At 35.8% G+C, this 16474-nt stretch overlaps 2 protein-coding genes across 3 annotated transcripts; both read left to right on the forward strand.

The window, feature by feature from the left end:
- The first annotated feature begins 4205 nt into the window (after positions 1-4205).
- LOC142619751 (protein DEFECTIVE IN MERISTEM SILENCING 3) lies at positions 4206-9362 on the forward strand. The gene is made up of 8 exons (XM_075793009.1): positions 4206-4337; positions 5003-5134; positions 5581-5695; positions 6165-6402; positions 6778-6969; positions 7057-7377; positions 8129-8354; positions 8930-9362. The coding sequence occupies exons 1-8, from the start codon at positions 4317-4319 to the stop codon at positions 8951-8953; spliced, it is 1269 nt and encodes a 422-aa protein (XP_075649124.1). The 5' UTR covers positions 4206-4316; the 3' UTR covers positions 8954-9362.
- Positions 9363-11141: 1779 nt separating this feature from the next.
- LOC142621263 (uncharacterized) lies at positions 11142-14961 on the forward strand. 2 transcript variants are annotated; one of them, XM_075794579.1, is made up of 2 exons: positions 11142-11310; positions 14280-14961. In XM_075794579.1, the coding sequence occupies exon 2, from the start codon at positions 14298-14300 to the stop codon at positions 14679-14681; it is 384 nt and encodes a 127-aa protein (XP_075650694.1). In that variant the 5' UTR covers positions 11142-11310; positions 14280-14297; the 3' UTR covers positions 14682-14961. The 2 variants fall into 2 exon arrangements, with proteins under 2 accessions (XP_075650694.1, XP_075650696.1); XM_075794581.1 differs by having other exon boundaries at positions 11183-11310; positions 14277-14961.
- The last annotated feature ends 1513 nt before the right edge of the window (positions 14962-16474 follow it).

Here is a 16474-nt window from a genome sequence, read left to right on the forward strand (position 1 = left end):
CATATCTCAGCAAACTCCTCTATCAGTTGATTTTTTGTCGCCTCCACCCCTTCTTTGTAGGCAGCCTTCTTCGCAGCCTCCATACTTTCTTTGAAGGTACGAGCCTCTTCCCTCATTCTAGCAAGCTCCTTCTTCAGGTCGGAGTTTTCTTGCTGGGCTTTGGACAAGTCCTCGTCCTTCTGACGCGGAAGCTTGCATTGCCCCTCCACCTGGGTTTTCATCGTTTTTAGGATGGCCTCGACACCGTCCCTCTCCCTCTTCTGCTCTGCCAGCTGCTTGGTTAGGTTCTTGTTCTCCGCAAGAGCTTGGCCTAGGGACTTCTCGGTCTCCTGCCTGACCTCGAGTTCAGCTGCAGCTTTCTTCCGAGAGTCTTCCACCCACTTTTCGGCAGTAAAGACCTCTTGAATGGCCTACGTTAAAATATTAAAATAAATGCATTACTGTTAAAGCAGATTCAAAGTACATGAGAACGATTTTTTCGTTAAAGTGTAATGAAAGCAGTAAGGTGGGGGTAAACACGAGACACTCACCAAAGCCAAGTCCCTTTTGAGCGAGAGAAAAAGATGTGGTTGATTTATCTTGTCCAAGGCATCCATGTCCTTTGGTAGAAGAGGCCGTTCCAAAGCCTTAGCCAAGTGATGAGCGTGTCCTTGCTGGAACGCCCTGATACTGGATTAGCAAGAGATTGGTGCCCCATCTAGCTTCACTTCGGGAGACCAGTTGGCCAGTGTACGGCGTACCTCGGCTAGGTCACGGTTCTCTTTACTTTCCACTGAAGAGGCACGTCCCTTACCTTTGCCAGCTTTCTGTTGTTGTTGTTACTGTTTTAGTTTCTTCTGCCTTTCCATTTCGGCCTCCTCGGCCTCGTTTTTCCTCTTCTTCTTAGGCTCCGGAATAGGAACCTTAGGGTCGGAGGGAGGAGGAGGCGGTGGCAGAGAGGGAGGGATCCGTGACTCACCCGCGTCCTTCTTAGAGGCTTTCGAGCCCCTCTTCGACATCAGCTTCCTTAGAGTGGACATGTCGTCTTCTTCGAAGCTAGAGTCGGGCTATGCAATTATTAAATCTTTTATGCCCGAAATTTCTGCGGGCATGTGCTCTTCGTCCGAGAGGATGACGAGTTGATCCTCTCGAGGTCTCTTAGCTTCTTCGAGGCGAAACAGGTCAACCTCCTCATCCAACGATTGTTGCGAGGACGCAGGTTCTTCTCGGACGACAGTTGTTTGGGAATGTGCCGAGAGAGGAATTGCTGCGATGGGACAAGAGTATAGGATGATAGAGGGGTCATCTGGGAGTTCGTGGTCAGAAAGGAAGCCTTGTTGTGAAACGTCTATCCTTCTGTGTCGTTTGTCTCCTGCGGTAATCGTGTTGTCAATCTCTTGGAAGTCGTCTGATAAAGGATCGTATCCTAATATCAGGTGGGCTGCTCTCACTTGTAGGTCTTCGCTAACAAAGACTTCGGATCGGAGAACGCGATTGAGGTCTGCGACGCTGCAAAGACTTAGGCCCAGCCTTACGTGTTGTTAATCTATGAAAAACATCCGAGGAGACAAGCACGGTTAGATTAGCGATAAATATCAAAGGAAAGTGCAATAATACGCAATGTAATCAAAAACGGTAAAGATAATGGGATTAAGTCACGGGTTAGGGAATCTAACTCCTATGGAGTCACACTTGGGTCTCCCTATTCGACTGGGCAGTGAGGACCGTCAAACCAGTTTTTCGAGGCGATGAGATAGTCGTCTTTCATGCCTTTGTTGGACTTGGGAACACAGGATATGAGCCTAAAATGCTAGACCTGGATTTAAGGTAGTATCCTACACTTTTAAGTTTATGGCACTCGTACATGTAAACGACGTCGTGCCATGTGAGGTTCAGACCCATTTGTTCATTTAAAGCGTCGACATAGCCTAAGACCCTGAATACATTAGGGGTGCACTAATCTAGGCATAACCTATGGTTACGTAGGTATTCGTTGGTTACGTTTTTCATAGGAAGGGTCATCCCACCTTCTAGGAAGGCGATGATGGGGATGATAACTTCTCCCTCTCTCCTAGCGTTACCTATGGCTTCTACTGGGCAATATCTTAAGCCTACGTCTTGAAAAATCTGATATTTGGCCCGAAAACCCTCCATACCGGCGTCGGTATCTACTAAACACTTAAATCTACCCATTTGGTGGGAGTGAGAATGAAAGTTTAGAGAAGGGGAGGGGTCTAGGTGGTGGCTAAGGACAGAGGCCGAGAAGAAATGAGTAAAGGAAGTTGAAAACTTACGGGAAATAATTAGGCGATTCTTCACGAGCTTCTTGAGAGGAAAGATAGTGATTAACTCTTAGATTTGATTGATTTCTAAAAGAATGGATAGAGATACGGATTCCTAGGCATTTTGGCGTGTGGGAGGCGGCCTCGAATCAGAATTATCCCGCCCAATTTTTTAGAACGAACCTGGACCGTTGGATGCGTATCTCACCATTGAACATGGGGGACAAGACGTAACTTGCAGTCATTAATGCGAGTGTTTTGGGTTTCGAAGCACCAGAGGCGGTTTTAAAGGAACGAAAGGACCCCTACACGTGTGGCAGTTTGCAAAGTGTGTGGAGGGTGCGCTGTTTGTTCAAAACTCCATTTCTCTCCTCGAATGGGAGGAAAAAATGAAGTTTTGAGGGGCTATTGTGAGGGGTAAAAATGCTTAAATGCATGTTTGGGCCTGGTTAGTTGGTATAAGTCTGTTCAATCGAAGTCTTCTAGGCCCACAGGTAAGTCCGCGCTATAATGGTCCGAGGAGTTGTTCGAGGAGGAGTATCTCCTCGGACAGGTCCAGTAAAGGCCATGGGACTTGCTAAAGGGTTTAAAGACAGAATGCTGGAAGATCTGTTGGGTAAAGGCGTGATCCAAGCACCTGTCAGAAGCAGGAACGCGTGAGAAATATTTGAGGAAAAAGCTGATACCACCGCATTAAAGGCCCTACATCTACCTCCCTGACCGCATTAATGGAGAAATGACCTCTGAAAAGTAGTATTCAGCCTTCCAGCTATTATTTGAAGACTTTAAGATGGTGGTGGATGGGACGAGTATCTAGGAGGAAAATCTGTGTTACACGTGGATGAAACAGGGAAGAAGAAGAAGGATATAAGAGGACGAGAGAAGAAAGAAAGGGGGATCTTTTTTGAAAACTAAAAAATTGTAATCTTTTGCTTAGAGAAAGAAAGGTTATACAAATTGTCCTCGGCTTACGTCCGAGAAGAGTTTTTTGTCATATTCATCTATTACTTGCATAGATTGCGGCATTCTAGTCTGTTTATCAACTTTCCAATATCCCTAACCTAGGTTTCTAACCTATACTCTACAAATTTCATTGTATAAGGCTCTTTGGGCTTGAGCCCATCACTCGTTTGGGTCCGGGTACAAATTGTGCACTTACAATCTGCATATGAAAAATTTATTTATTTGGAAATATATTTAATTTTAGAAATTAATATACCTATTAAGGAATAGCTATTACAGCCCTTTTAGAGATAAATAATTATTTCTCATTTTAAATAATAGCAATTCATAAAAAATAACTATTCCCTTTAATAAATACATAACCAAACTACTGAGTAGCTAAACCATAGTAATAACTATTATATTACAACATCTATTACAGTCTATCAAACATACCCTAAGTATTTTGGAAGCAAAATTTCCAAAATACAAAAACACAACAAGGCTTTGGGTAAATTGCAAAAACACTTTATGGGGTTTCAATTTTTTCTTACATCCATAAAAGCTAATGTATATTATTTATTTGTCAATTTAGCTTATATGAAAATCTCATAAAGTTATAAGAAAGAATTACAACTCTAGAGGGTGATTTTGCAACGGACCCAATCTCCAAGGGTGTGTGTGTGGTTCTCAAAAAAAAAAAAAATATATATATATATATATAATTAATAATAAAAAAGTCTTCTTTTTAAATTATTTTTCAGAAATTCACACACAAATCCTAACGCATTGAAAAAAGAAAAACAATATTTTTAACTAACAAATCATTTGTGCCCAAAAAAATCCCAAACTTTTTTTTATTATTTGAGAATGACAAAAAAAATTAACTCCCAACTTGAGATTATTTATTTATTTATAATTTTTTTTTTATAAAGTGTAAGTATTTTCCAACGAGACAAACTTTAGTGATATATATATATATACACACACACACTCATATATACTATATGCCTATATATAGTATAAAAAGCCAAAATTCAGAGAGAGAGAGAGAGCAAGCGAAAATTGCGAGACAGACACTGAGAGAGAGAACGAGTCAACCTCAGCTACAAAATGTTTCAACCCAATAGCCAGGTGAGTCCCTTTTCTAAGTTTCCAAGTTTTCTCACTCTTTTTTGCTAAGAAAATATGAGAAAAAATAATTGAAATGAAAATTTGGAATCTTTGTAACTGTGAACACCAGGGTTTGAATTTGGAATTTGCTTTCTTTTTCTTTTATCTACTTGTTTCTGTGCCCACATTTTTTTCCCAGCAACCAAACAGAGCATTAGGGTTTCTCATGCATGCCCTTGTTTTCTTCTTTACAGTTGTTTAAAGCTTTAATTTTTCCCAAGACAAAAGCAAAAGGGACTTCAATTATAGTTTTTGTTTAGTGTTTTAAACTGTTAGATTGAAAATTTTTGTTATGGGTATTTGTGAAATGCTCATAAAGTAAAGCTCTTTTGAAAGTGAAAATTGAAGGTTTGGTTTGTAATGGTACTGACGTAAGCATTGACTTCAATTATAGGTTGTGCTTTAGTGTTCTAAACTGTTAGATTGAAAATTTTGTTCTGGGCATTTGTGAAATGCTCATAAAGTAAGCTCTGTTGAAATATTAAGTGAAAATTGAAGGTTTGGTTTGTAATGGTACTGACATGAGCATTTTGTCCTTGAAGGAAAATTTGGGTAGTTTTTGTCTTTAGTGTTTATGCTTTAAAATACTATTTTTTAACTACTTGATGATCTTTCTCTCTATGCAGCTTCCAGTTCAAACTATCAAAGATTCATCAGCATTGATGCAAGTTGATCAGACTGAGAAAAGTATAGTTGTAAGGGATGAAAAGCAAAATGGAGGATTTGCACATGCTGAGACTATCATATACTATTCTAAGGTTGTGAAGATTATTAAATTTCAGAGCTGCTTTGACATATTGGTTGATTGCATCTGTTAATGGAGTTAATAAATCTTTTGTTCTATGGCTCTTGTTGAGGTGTTGTATAACAAATATGCAAAATTTTATGTTTGTTTCTTATTTCATGGTCTATATCTTGCCAGTGACAACTGGACCAAATGGCATCTCCTTCTCCTATAAGTAAGGAGGGTGAGGTCATGGGTACAATTTGTGCAGGTGTGAGAGTTGTGTATTTACCCATTTAAAATGTTCACGGATATGTCATTTCTTAATAGGGTTTACTGTATATCGAGTAGCAATGTGTCAAACTAATTTACCTATGTAAGATGTTCATGGATATGTTGTTTCTTAATACATTTACTGCATATCGAGTGGCAATGTGTATAACTAACTAAACTAACTTCGCAATAACTTCATCTGTGCAGAGACTTCAAGATGATCTACAAATGTTAGGGATGAAAATCAAAGGGCATGAGGACAATATAAAATTTCTGAATGCTCAAAATAACAAATTAGATGATGTCATTCTTGATTTGCAAGGTATAATATTTTTCTTTATTTTTATATATTTTTAATAATGTCACTAATGTTAAGCAAGCCCATCTTAGCAAGCGAATGAAATGCAGATAAATTGAGCACATGACTAATTTCTAAAGCCATATACAAGGTCCAACTTCTTAAGGATACAGTTATAACTATCATGTTATAAGATATCTTGCTCTTGGTTAAAACTTGCGCCCTAAATCATTACATAAAGAATATCTCAATTGTGTAAGTTTTGGTTATCAAAGAAGATACTCAAGCAACAATCTCTCCTCATTCTCAACATCATCATTTATGGTTACCTGAGAATTTTATGGAAATTATAAACTAAAAGATGAAGTGTATAAAAGTGTTTGACATTAGGTCCATGTTGTTCGGGTAGGAAAGGACTTGAGTTCAAAATTTTCAAATGTCTAAGACTTACTTTTTGATTCCGTATTTGTATTAACTACAAGTTCCATCTCAGTTACCTTGGGCAAGCATCATGGTTCGAGCACTCCGAAGATTGAAATTGAGAATCATTCCCAACTTCAGACTGAGGACCAAACAACTGAACTGATTCTACAGCATGAAAAATCTGCTGCTGGTATTTTGTGTCAATTGAAAGCTCGACATGGTCCTCAGGCTTCCCATCTTCAATTGACCAAGGATGTGCTGGGTATTGTTGCTACACTTGGTAAAGTGGAGGACGAAAATCTTAGCAGGTTTGATTGACTTTGCACTTCATTTTCTCTTAATTTATGGTATTCTGCATAAGTTATGGTCTTGTCATCAACTGCATTTGATCATTTATGGTTCTCTTTTGGATAAAAATAGACTATGACATTTTATTAGCTTCATCATCAAAGCTTCTTTGTTGGGGTTTAGTTTGCATACTTTAGAATGGGTTAGAATGAATTTAGATGCTATAAAATATTGCCAAAATGGCTCATTGATTAGGAGGTTCAAATGAATGAGTGGGCCTGTTTGCTCACTAGGCTGGGGATGGGATGTTTTGGTGAGGGACATTGTGACTAATGACTATTAACAATCCTATGCTATGCTTAATATAATCGTCCTTTTATTTATTTGGAATGCAGGCTTTTTTCAGAGTACTTAGGGTTGGAGACTATGCTGGCCATTGTCTGTAAGACTTACGAAGGTGTTAAAGCCCTAGAAACATATGACAAGCAAGGCTGCATAAATAAAAGTTCTGGTCTTCACGCACTTGGTGCTACTATTGGAAGGAATATGGACGGCAGATTTCTCGTCATTTGTCTTGAAAATATAATGCATGAGTCTCATATGCTGTCTTTGTTTGACAATTTGGACTTTTAGTTTGTAAACCTTCTAAAAGAATTCCTTTCCCCCTTTCACAGACCATATGCAGGTGAGTTTGTAGCAGATGACCCTCAAAGGAGGCTTGATCTTGTAAAGCCAAAATTACCTAATGGGGAGTGTCCTCCTGGCTTTCTTGGGTTTGCTGTGAATATGATCAATGTGGACAACGCAAACTTATTTTGTGTCACAGCTAGTGGACATGGCCTCAGGGAGACTCTATTTTATAATCTTTTCTCTCGTCTTCAAGTATATAGAACAAGGCAGGACATGGTAACTGCTCTTCCTTGTATCAGTGATGGAGCCATTTCTTTGGATGGAGGGATGATTAGGAGTACCAGTGTGTTTTCCCTCGGGGATCGGTAAGAAGCTCTGCTATCACAAATGAATTTCACATTATTTCCATGTATATATTTTGTTAACTTCTTTTCTCTTCTTCAAAACTTAATCTTGTGTTTGCACCTAGTAAGATGCCTGCAGTATTCTTACTTATTTTAAAAAAAAAAAAAAAAAACTGATGCCTACAGTATTTTTGTAGCACAAATGCCTAAATAAGGTTCTCCCATTTGTGGTTGAATTTCTGTTAAACTAATTAAATTGCTATATGAGATGCTCAACCCATGGACTTTCTGCCACTCCTCTGCCCTTGCAAAAGTAAAATCATGATTATTAAAAGCACTGTAGTGTTCCTGCTTCTTGTTCAGCCACCAGTCTACAAATTGTAAAATCCTGAAGTACAGTGGCTTTTTAGGTTGGAAAGCATTAATCCCCTCTTTCTGAAAACTCTTTTCCAACTATGTAGGGTACTTTGTCAAAATTAGAAGTATTCTCATTATACTTTATGATTCCTAGGCATTAGTTATATTTGATATGTCTAAACTTATTAGCTTATTAGGGTTTTAAATCACTATAAATTATGGATCCTGAATTTCTACTCTAATTCGTTTTATAGGCATGCTGTTGCTCAAAGTCAAACATTAGATGATAAAAATTTGAACCCTGTACCTATCCAAAAAGAAAATTGAACCTTGTGGATTTCAATTTCATTGTTTAATAGAATTGGAATTTTAATTGTTGCTTCATCTTAGTTTTGGAACCTCTTGATGATGTTAGGGAAGATGTAGATGTGAAATTCCCAAAACCCTTGGTGACATCAACCGTACCTGAAAAACACATCGAGGCTGAGAGGCAGGTCAAGGAGGTGAGATGGAAAAAAGAAAAAATGCATGATGATATTCAAAGAGAACAAGCATTATTGAATCATGCAAAGTTCAATTTTGATAGAAAGAAGCAAGAGTTTCTGAAGTTCCTTGCTGAAAGCTCATCATACGCAACTCAGGTAATGCCTTGAACTGATCCCTAACTAACAGCAATTTGTGGTTTGCTTATGGAAGCAACTTTTGTAAATTTAATTAGTGGACATGAAGTAGAAATTAAACTTTTAAATTGACAGATGTTGTATGCTATTTACTTGTTTTTTGGGTGAGGGGGTTGGCAATTAACTTGATCTTTGTGAACAATGTATTGAAATCCCCTCTGTTTTGAGCATGACCAGAAAATATTTTATTGAAAAAGATAAATTCTTATGTCCTCTTTTAAATTATGATGTCAATTAAGTGCTGTGTTGGAGACTTACTGATCAGCAATAGTTTTGATCAATGATAATGATGCTGTTATGGCTGCCAAAGTATGTGAACCCATCTATGAAAGCAGCAATATTTCAACAATGTTGATATTGTATATGGTGGATTTACTCTATAGGATCAAATCTTATTCTTGTGATGACCCCACGTTTGGAAAAGCCAGAAATGCAAAGCATTTTGGTGTTATCCCTTATTTCAATCCTCTCTCTAGTTGTCTCATATATTCTACGTTTGTGGATGACTTATAAATTTTATAAATGCAACTTTGCAGGCAGCACCAGTGACCCCAAGATGATGTTTATGTTGAACAAACCAAGCCTACAATTAGTACAGTTGGAGGGAATGGAGGAACCATTACAGTCGGTGTTTGTCAGCATGAGCTATGGCTGAGATCCATGCTTCGTTTCCAGCTGTGGATGCAAGGAAAAGTTGGTGGTGAGGGAAAGACATAGGTTTTGGGTCCGGTGACAGGATTTTTCCCTTCAAATTCTGAAGCCGCAGAAGCGGCATTAAATTAGGAATCCCTTGGTACTCAGTATGCTCATGATTAGGTTGTAATGCAAGATTAGATTATTGAAGATGCAACTTCATTTCCTTCTCATCTGTCTCTGGATATATTCGTGCATTACGTGGACCATTGTGCATAATCTGGTCAATTTGCATAATTAAAGGCTGTTAATATTGCATAGTAGTATCTTCATGCATTTGATTGTTTTCATAATGATCCAAGGTTTTCTTAATATTGCTGGTTCTCTAATAATTTATTTTTAATAATATTTAATACTTTGTAATTTTTTAAACTCCCATTGAGTATTATGTTGGATGCTTAAAATTTTGTCATCTCAAAATTGATAATTATATGAACTACTCCTTGTGATGCCAATGGATTGAGTCGAGTCAAGTCAGCTTACGCGAGTAGACAAGGAGTGATGCTGGTTCTATAATCTATATAGCATCAAAAGCAAAAAAACTACCATCTTGGATGGGTTCAAGAAATGACTCGGGTTTTATAACTGATGTAACATGAATAATTTTGTTAATTCATAAATTTTGCTTTATATTTTTTATTTTCTAGGATGAATGTTGCTTCTATATAGCATGCATGTCCCCATTAAGAAAGAAACATAAGTATAATTTGATAACTGATGAACCACAAAAGCTGAGTAGTTGCTAATTTGATATCCAATTTTTGTTTGTTTGTCAACCACCTAAACAAGATTATTGTTTAGCCTAATTGCATATAAATCTAACAGTTCAAAGTTGAATTGACCAGTTTCAAACTGAACCAAATTCCTTACTTTCCAAACGTTAAACATCTAAATAGGTTTAAAGCTGTTGAGATCTCATTCTTCATTGGTTTGGGGGGTTGAGCTGTTTGATAATTGAGTTTTAATTGGAGTAGTGAAATTATGTGGTACAATTTGTAATAGTTATACTAAGTCACATAGTGCAAGTACGATTTACAATCAAACTTCTATTATTAAGAAAAAAACAACTTTTAAAATTTCTAAAAATTCTTAGTAGTAAAATTATTATTGGATTTGTATTTTTTTTTTTTTTTTTAATTTTGAAACTTTGGCAACAATCAATTATGTTACTTATTTTAATGTAGTTTTTTTTTTTTTTTTGGGTGCTGAATTACTTATTTTAATGTAGTTATGATACGCCCATGAAGTGGCTTGAATTTTGATTCTTCTCATAAAGGAAAGCTAGCAATGTTACTAGATTATAAGTTTGAATTTTGATCCTTCTCATAAAGGAAATCTATCAATATTAGTGGATTATAAGGCTCATGACAGATGACACCCAATTTTTTAATTAAGGGTAACCAATTAAATCAATATACACAACTTCTAAAGTCTAACTATTAGTTTTATTTTACTCAAGAAAAAAAAAATCTATTAGTTTTATTACACAACATTTTTTCTTTTGAGAAGATTTTATTACAGAATATTGATTAAGGAAAACGTAAAGACTATTAACAATTTTACTTTAAAAAAAAAAAAAAAAAAACCCTACAAAGTTATAATCTAATACGTAAAACTATTTAATTATTTATTTGTTTCATGTTTGAAAATTAATAATACTCTCCAAGGAACAAGTTGATAATTGATAATTAAAAATTAATAGATTCTCTTTAAAAAAATGATAATTAACATGAGGGTAAATTACATATTTAGTCTGTAATCTTGTATATCAATTTGATTCTTGATAAATTTTTTTTTTTTTTAAATCCTTGATATTTTAAATGTGTCAAATTGGCATTTAAACATTTTAATATTATATCAAAATGGTCCACATCATTGGCCGAGTCGTTAAGCACTCGATCTAAAATACGGTTCTCTCGGGTTTGATGATGTACTCTCCAGTTTAAGTCCGAGCACCAATACTTCGGAAAAAAAAAAACCCGCTACCCAATAATTTACCCCGCTATAAGCTAACCTGGTGCAAACAGTGACTAATCTACAGTAAAATGTTAACATTTTTCAAAAAAATACCTCATAAGTGAGTACTGAGCTGAATTAGGATCATAACCCCTTAACTTTGAATCACAATTTCAGTGGACAGAGTTGGGTGAGTGAGTAAGGAACGGCAGTGACGCCTGAAGGTGAAGACCGCCGGCGGCGAGTCCCGACGGTGAAGCTGATTTAGGTATAATATCTCTCTCGTAATTGTTTGGTTGCCGAGAAAATGTGAAAAGCTTTTACTTTCTCATAAACCTAAAGGGAGGTTTAGGGTTTAGGGTTTATGGTTCAAAGTTCGTAATTTTATAAGTTTTCCATACTCTTGCTACTTTTCCCATGAAAACTCTCTGCCCGATAAAATCTTAAATCTTTGAGGATAAGGTATACCCTTAGGAAAATTGGGTTTTTGATTAGGTTACAGATTCAGTGTGATTGCTTTGCTTTGTGTATCAGTTAGGGTTTATTTAGTTTAGTACCTGAAATGACTAATACCCAATTGATTTCTAAACTGTTACTTGAATTGGTAATGAATAAAATTACTTATAGTCCAAAAAAATTTATATTTAAATTTGGTATTGCTGAGATTCAGAGTTGCATGCTGTATTATTAACTACATTTTGTTGATCTTGAACCCAATAAGCTTACATTCAGTTTGATTACTTAACTGGGGTATGAACGGGAACACTTACACCCGCACCCAATGGGTCTTGAACACACAATCTCGCCCTTTATTCCGTTATTATGGGAGGAGAAAGTGCCAAGTTGAGCTATAGCTCATTGGCAAGGTTGTCTAGTTTTACATACATGATACAAAAGATATCATACGGGTATTACTTGCATGAATTGGAAATGGTATTGATGATGTTTGTTGGATGATTTGGATTCAAAATACTCATTTCTGCTTATACTTTAGTATTTTTTGACTTTCTACCCTTTTTTGACAATGTTATAGTTCTGACTTTTAAACTGAATATGGTATGTAGGATGACTGTTTGCCCTTTCAAATTTCTTGTGCATGACATTGTTGATGTTAAAAAAAGTTCTGCTTAGAAATTGCATCTTTTCCAACCTTACAAAGCTGCCTTTCTCTATTCAGATATAATCCAAATGAAGATTATTGGGTGTTAGTTTGTATCTTACAAAACTTCAGTTGGCTTTGTTTGCTTGCATTTGAAAAGGGTGTGCTTCGTTTACTCCTACCATTGGGCATTCAATTGTGTATCTCTGCAATGATACTTATCTCAGCAATTGCATTGGAACAGTGTCTTTTTTATTATCATTATTATCATTATTATTTGATATTCAGTACTATAATTCAGAACCCTAGATGGGAAAATGTGAAGCTCTTTTACTTAGTAAAAACATCATCTCCTAGCTAAAATTTCTCTTCTAGTCTTCTCTAGGGTTTAGCTTACAATATAAAAACCAATTCATGACTTAATTTCCCATAATATGTCCATGATTCCCTCAGTGGAAAGTTTCTATTGGATAGTAGTCAGTACTTCACTATAATAGTATAATGTGTACTACATAGGTGGAGCAATTTTAAAATTGTAGTTGTTGCTTTTGCTATCTAATATTGCCATCATCTAAAGTTAGTTCTTCTGTATGCATAAGCCCAAGAAAAGTGAAGCACTTCAATGATTTTTGTTTCTTTTATTATCAAATTATTGTGCTCACCTACCTTGCTTATATTCATCGAAATTTCTTATTAATATTCCAATTCAAAATATCCACTTCCAATCCACATTTCGAAACCAATAAATGCCAATAACTCAACAAGTTTTATGCACTGGCACCTAACAGTGTCAGACAGCTTGAGGAACTGACATCCCTGCAAGATGCATCTGATGTGCAGCAGACACATTTCATTTATGTCAAGAATCAATGTTATTTTTCCTGTCCAAGTTGGTAGGAAATGCTCCAAATGTGTTGGTTTAAGTGTACTTTTTGATATTCTGAACGTGTACATTTCCTAACCTTAAAAGTGCTGTGTGGTGACCAAAAAAATGTTTTCTGTGTTGATAAAAAATGGATTTCCTAAATTTTAAGACAAGAGTGAGAGGACCCATGCTCATCTTAGAATCAGAGAGACAGAAACACCCCACAGACACAGACACAGACACAGACACAGAGCAGTTGCCCTCCTCCAAAAAACTTCTTTTTAAAAGAATAATATCTGCTGAATTAGGCTAAACTTTGTACTTGTTTGATCAGATTTCAAGTTATGGACCCCAATTCATGTGCAATTTAGAGCTTTTGTAACTTTGTTACTTAGAAATCTTGTGTGAGTCATTTAGTTAATCTTTTATATTGATTTAAGATTTAAATATAAAGTATGATTTTTTCTCTGTTTGCTTTACATACTTTTTTGGAATTTGGGCTATATGTGTAATTCATTTACATATAAAGGTATTATAAAATAAATATAATTATAGTTGTGCCCTCATTTTTCTTGATCTACCATGTCAACATTTGGAACTTAACATATCTGGGGCTTTCTTATTCAATGGCATTAAACATATCAAAATATGTGGTGTATTGTGACACTGTTCCCTATTTGCTCTGTTTGAAAATAAAATAGAACAAGGTTTGATGGAAACCATAGCATACTTTTTAAAAGACACATATGGAAAAGTGTTTTTAAGTTTCGGTGAATATTTTTATTAAATGGGTATCATTTATTCGCTTATAGCTTACACATATTGAACATGGTATTTGTTTTTAAGTTGTTCCTTTTTAAGTCGAGTCAAATACCTGCTTTAAACTAGCTTATGCAGTCCGTCTTAATTTTATGCTTCTCTAATCTGCAGTGTGTGATGACAGTGATCCTATAAACAATGCTAAATTTCTCATCTGAGCCCAAGTGATTTAAAAAAAAAAAAATTATTGTTGCCTCAATCTAATTTGTTGAATGCTTATGGAAAGCTTAATGCAACCCATTAAAGGCTCCTGGAATGCTGAAGAAGTAATATTAAGTTTTATTATTATTGATTTATGGAAAAAGAGTGACTTCTATTCTGTTATGGATGTTGTCTTAATTGTTTCTCATTCAAGTTTTCTTTTCAGACCACTTGTTCTTCTCTTCCCCTTCCCCATTTTTCTTACTTAGATTTATTAACATGTTGTGCACCTTGTCGGTCTGTTGTCTAGCAGAGAACCTTTGGGAGGTTGATGGCAGGCAAAGCGGCAAAATCTGTGGTGAAGGCAGTTGGGGACTACCAGTACCCATGGCGGGAGAAGTTGGTTAAGTACAAGAATGAGCTATCCAAGGGTGTATGGGGTTACTGGGAGCTAGGGGCCTGGAAACCCCTTGGCATTAGTGCTCGTCATAGAGCTAGACTTCGCAAAGAAGTCCTACTTGCTGGGGAAGACTGGTCATATGATCCAGAGAGGAAAGAGATGAGAACCAAGAGGAAAGGGCACAAATGTGATAGGATTGCTGCAGAAAAACGGGCAAACACTGCAAGGTTGATGCAAGAGATGCCAAAAATGTTGCTGGATTACAAGAAGCGCAGGTGGGAGAAGAAGATGAAGGAAGAAGACAAGAGCAAGTGAATGGTTCCCTTTTGATCTTTCCTTTTCTTATGACATTTCTTTTTGATAAGGTCTTTCTTCTTTTTTCCTTTTCTTTTTCATGAATAAACGGTAGAAAGGTCTTCTTATTAAAGCTTAATGGACTTGGCTTAATATGCATACACTCTACATCATTTTTGTGCATGTTCTTGAAAGAATTTCCTGGAGAAATATCTTATGCACTGGAGTGCACAAATGCACATTATGTTTCCTCCAGAAAATTGATTAGCCGCTTGAATTCAAAATGTCATGGGATACTCTATTTCTGTGTTTTTTTAATATTGAATCTTGCAAAATATCAAAGAGATAAGCTAAAGGACCTTGCTAAATCAGAGCTGGCGTCGGTACACTGTACACCTGACTGAGTCATGCAAATGGATCAGTGGCTCACTCTTTTTTTCCTTTTTCTTTTAGTTTTTTTATGTATAACATTTTAAGCCTTGCTATTTTTTTTAAAAGTACAATTGTACTTTTACTCATTTTTCAAAAAAATCAGCAAATTAGCAAATCAACAAAAAGTTCATCCAAACCCAAAACTCTGGGAAGCAGTTGCCACATCTGCCTTCATCCAGAGTATCAACGACTGCCTTGCCTTACCAAAAGCTCCCCCACTTGAAAGCCCAGCGCTTTTTCCGCCACCCAAAATGTTTTGTTGATCAGTCACAGTGGCCTCATGATAAGGTATTACTCTCAACCATCACAACTTTAGGGGTCGCACTTTTAGAGGCATGAAATCATAAAATCAAGCTCTACTTGAGATTGCTTTAAGACCTTAAAAGGGTGAAATTATATGTACCCATTACTTAAAAGGAGGTTGTACTATTCAAAACTATCTCGTCTATATTTGGGCTTACTCCTACTCCTAGTAGCGTGCCTTGTTTATCCCAAATACTTCACCTCTCGATATGTTCTGCTTTGCCAAGTCCTAAGTATTTTTCTAATAAGAGAGAGAAGGTTTCTGATATTTCCCCAAACCTTGATTTAATAATCTAAAGTTTTTCTTCCACGGTGTTCAATTTCAATTAATAATATATTTTACCACCGCGCACCCTTGGTGTGGTGGTCACTTTACAAGTATAAATACTTTTGGGGTGTGGGGAGTAAGAGACAGAGTTCAAGTCTCCAGAAGGGAGCTTTACACATATATACACTTAGATTAGGCTAGAGTATAAATTCTATCTTGTGTAAAAAAAAAAATTAATAACATATTTTAGAACTTTGAAATTTACTAAGGAATTTTATAAATATTTTATAAATAATGATGATCATAGATGTGAGTAATTCTGAAGTACACTGAATTACAATGAATAATGCTCTCTCTTCTTACATTAATGGTGAATCAACTTATTAAATTCATGATGGAATCCACCATAAATATGAGAGGAGAGAGCATCTAAGAATTTTCTTTTAGATGTATTGATTAATTCATTTATATATGAAGGTAGTATAAAATGTATTGAGTCGGCCCTAAACTAGACCCATTTTTCTAGACCATAAATTTGACGGATGAAAAGAATCTATTTAAAGTTTAATCGAGGTATTCAATATAAACAATGCCATTTAAAATTTGCAATTTTTAAAATTTTTTACACAAAAAATCTTCATAGAAATATGGCCATATTTTGCATGAAAGATGTTTAACATGCTAATAACATAATTAATATATCATGATTTTCGCATGATCATAGTTGTATTAGTACGTAGAAACCAAATCAATCAATTATGAAGTTGTTAAAAAAAAAATCAAATTGATGACTGTTTGCAAAATGCGTTCA

Source organism: Castanea sativa, chromosome 12 (genome assembly GCF_040712315.1).
Source record: "Castanea sativa cultivar Marrone di Chiusa Pesio chromosome 12, ASM4071231v1".
NCBI lineage: Eukaryota > Viridiplantae > Streptophyta > Magnoliopsida > Fagales > Fagaceae > Castanea > Castanea sativa.

What these genes read in the sequence shown, in the direction of transcription:
- LOC142619751 (XM_075793009.1), top strand. Translation starts at nt 4,317, where the DNA reads ATGTTTCAACCCAATAGCCAG. An exon ending in CTATCATATACTATTCTAAG is followed by an intron (nt 5,135 to 5,580) that starts GTTGTGAAGATT and finishes TCATCTGTGCAG; the next exon opens with AGACTTCAAGATGATCTACA. An exon ending in GAGGACGAAAATCTTAGCAG is followed by an intron (nt 6,403 to 6,777) that starts GTTTGATTGACT and finishes TTTGGAATGCAG; the next exon opens with GCTTTTTTCAGAGTACTTAG.
- LOC142621263 (XM_075794579.1), top strand. Translation starts at nt 14,298, where the DNA reads ATGGCAGGCAAAGCGGCAAAATCTGTGGTGAAGGCAGTTGGGGACTAC.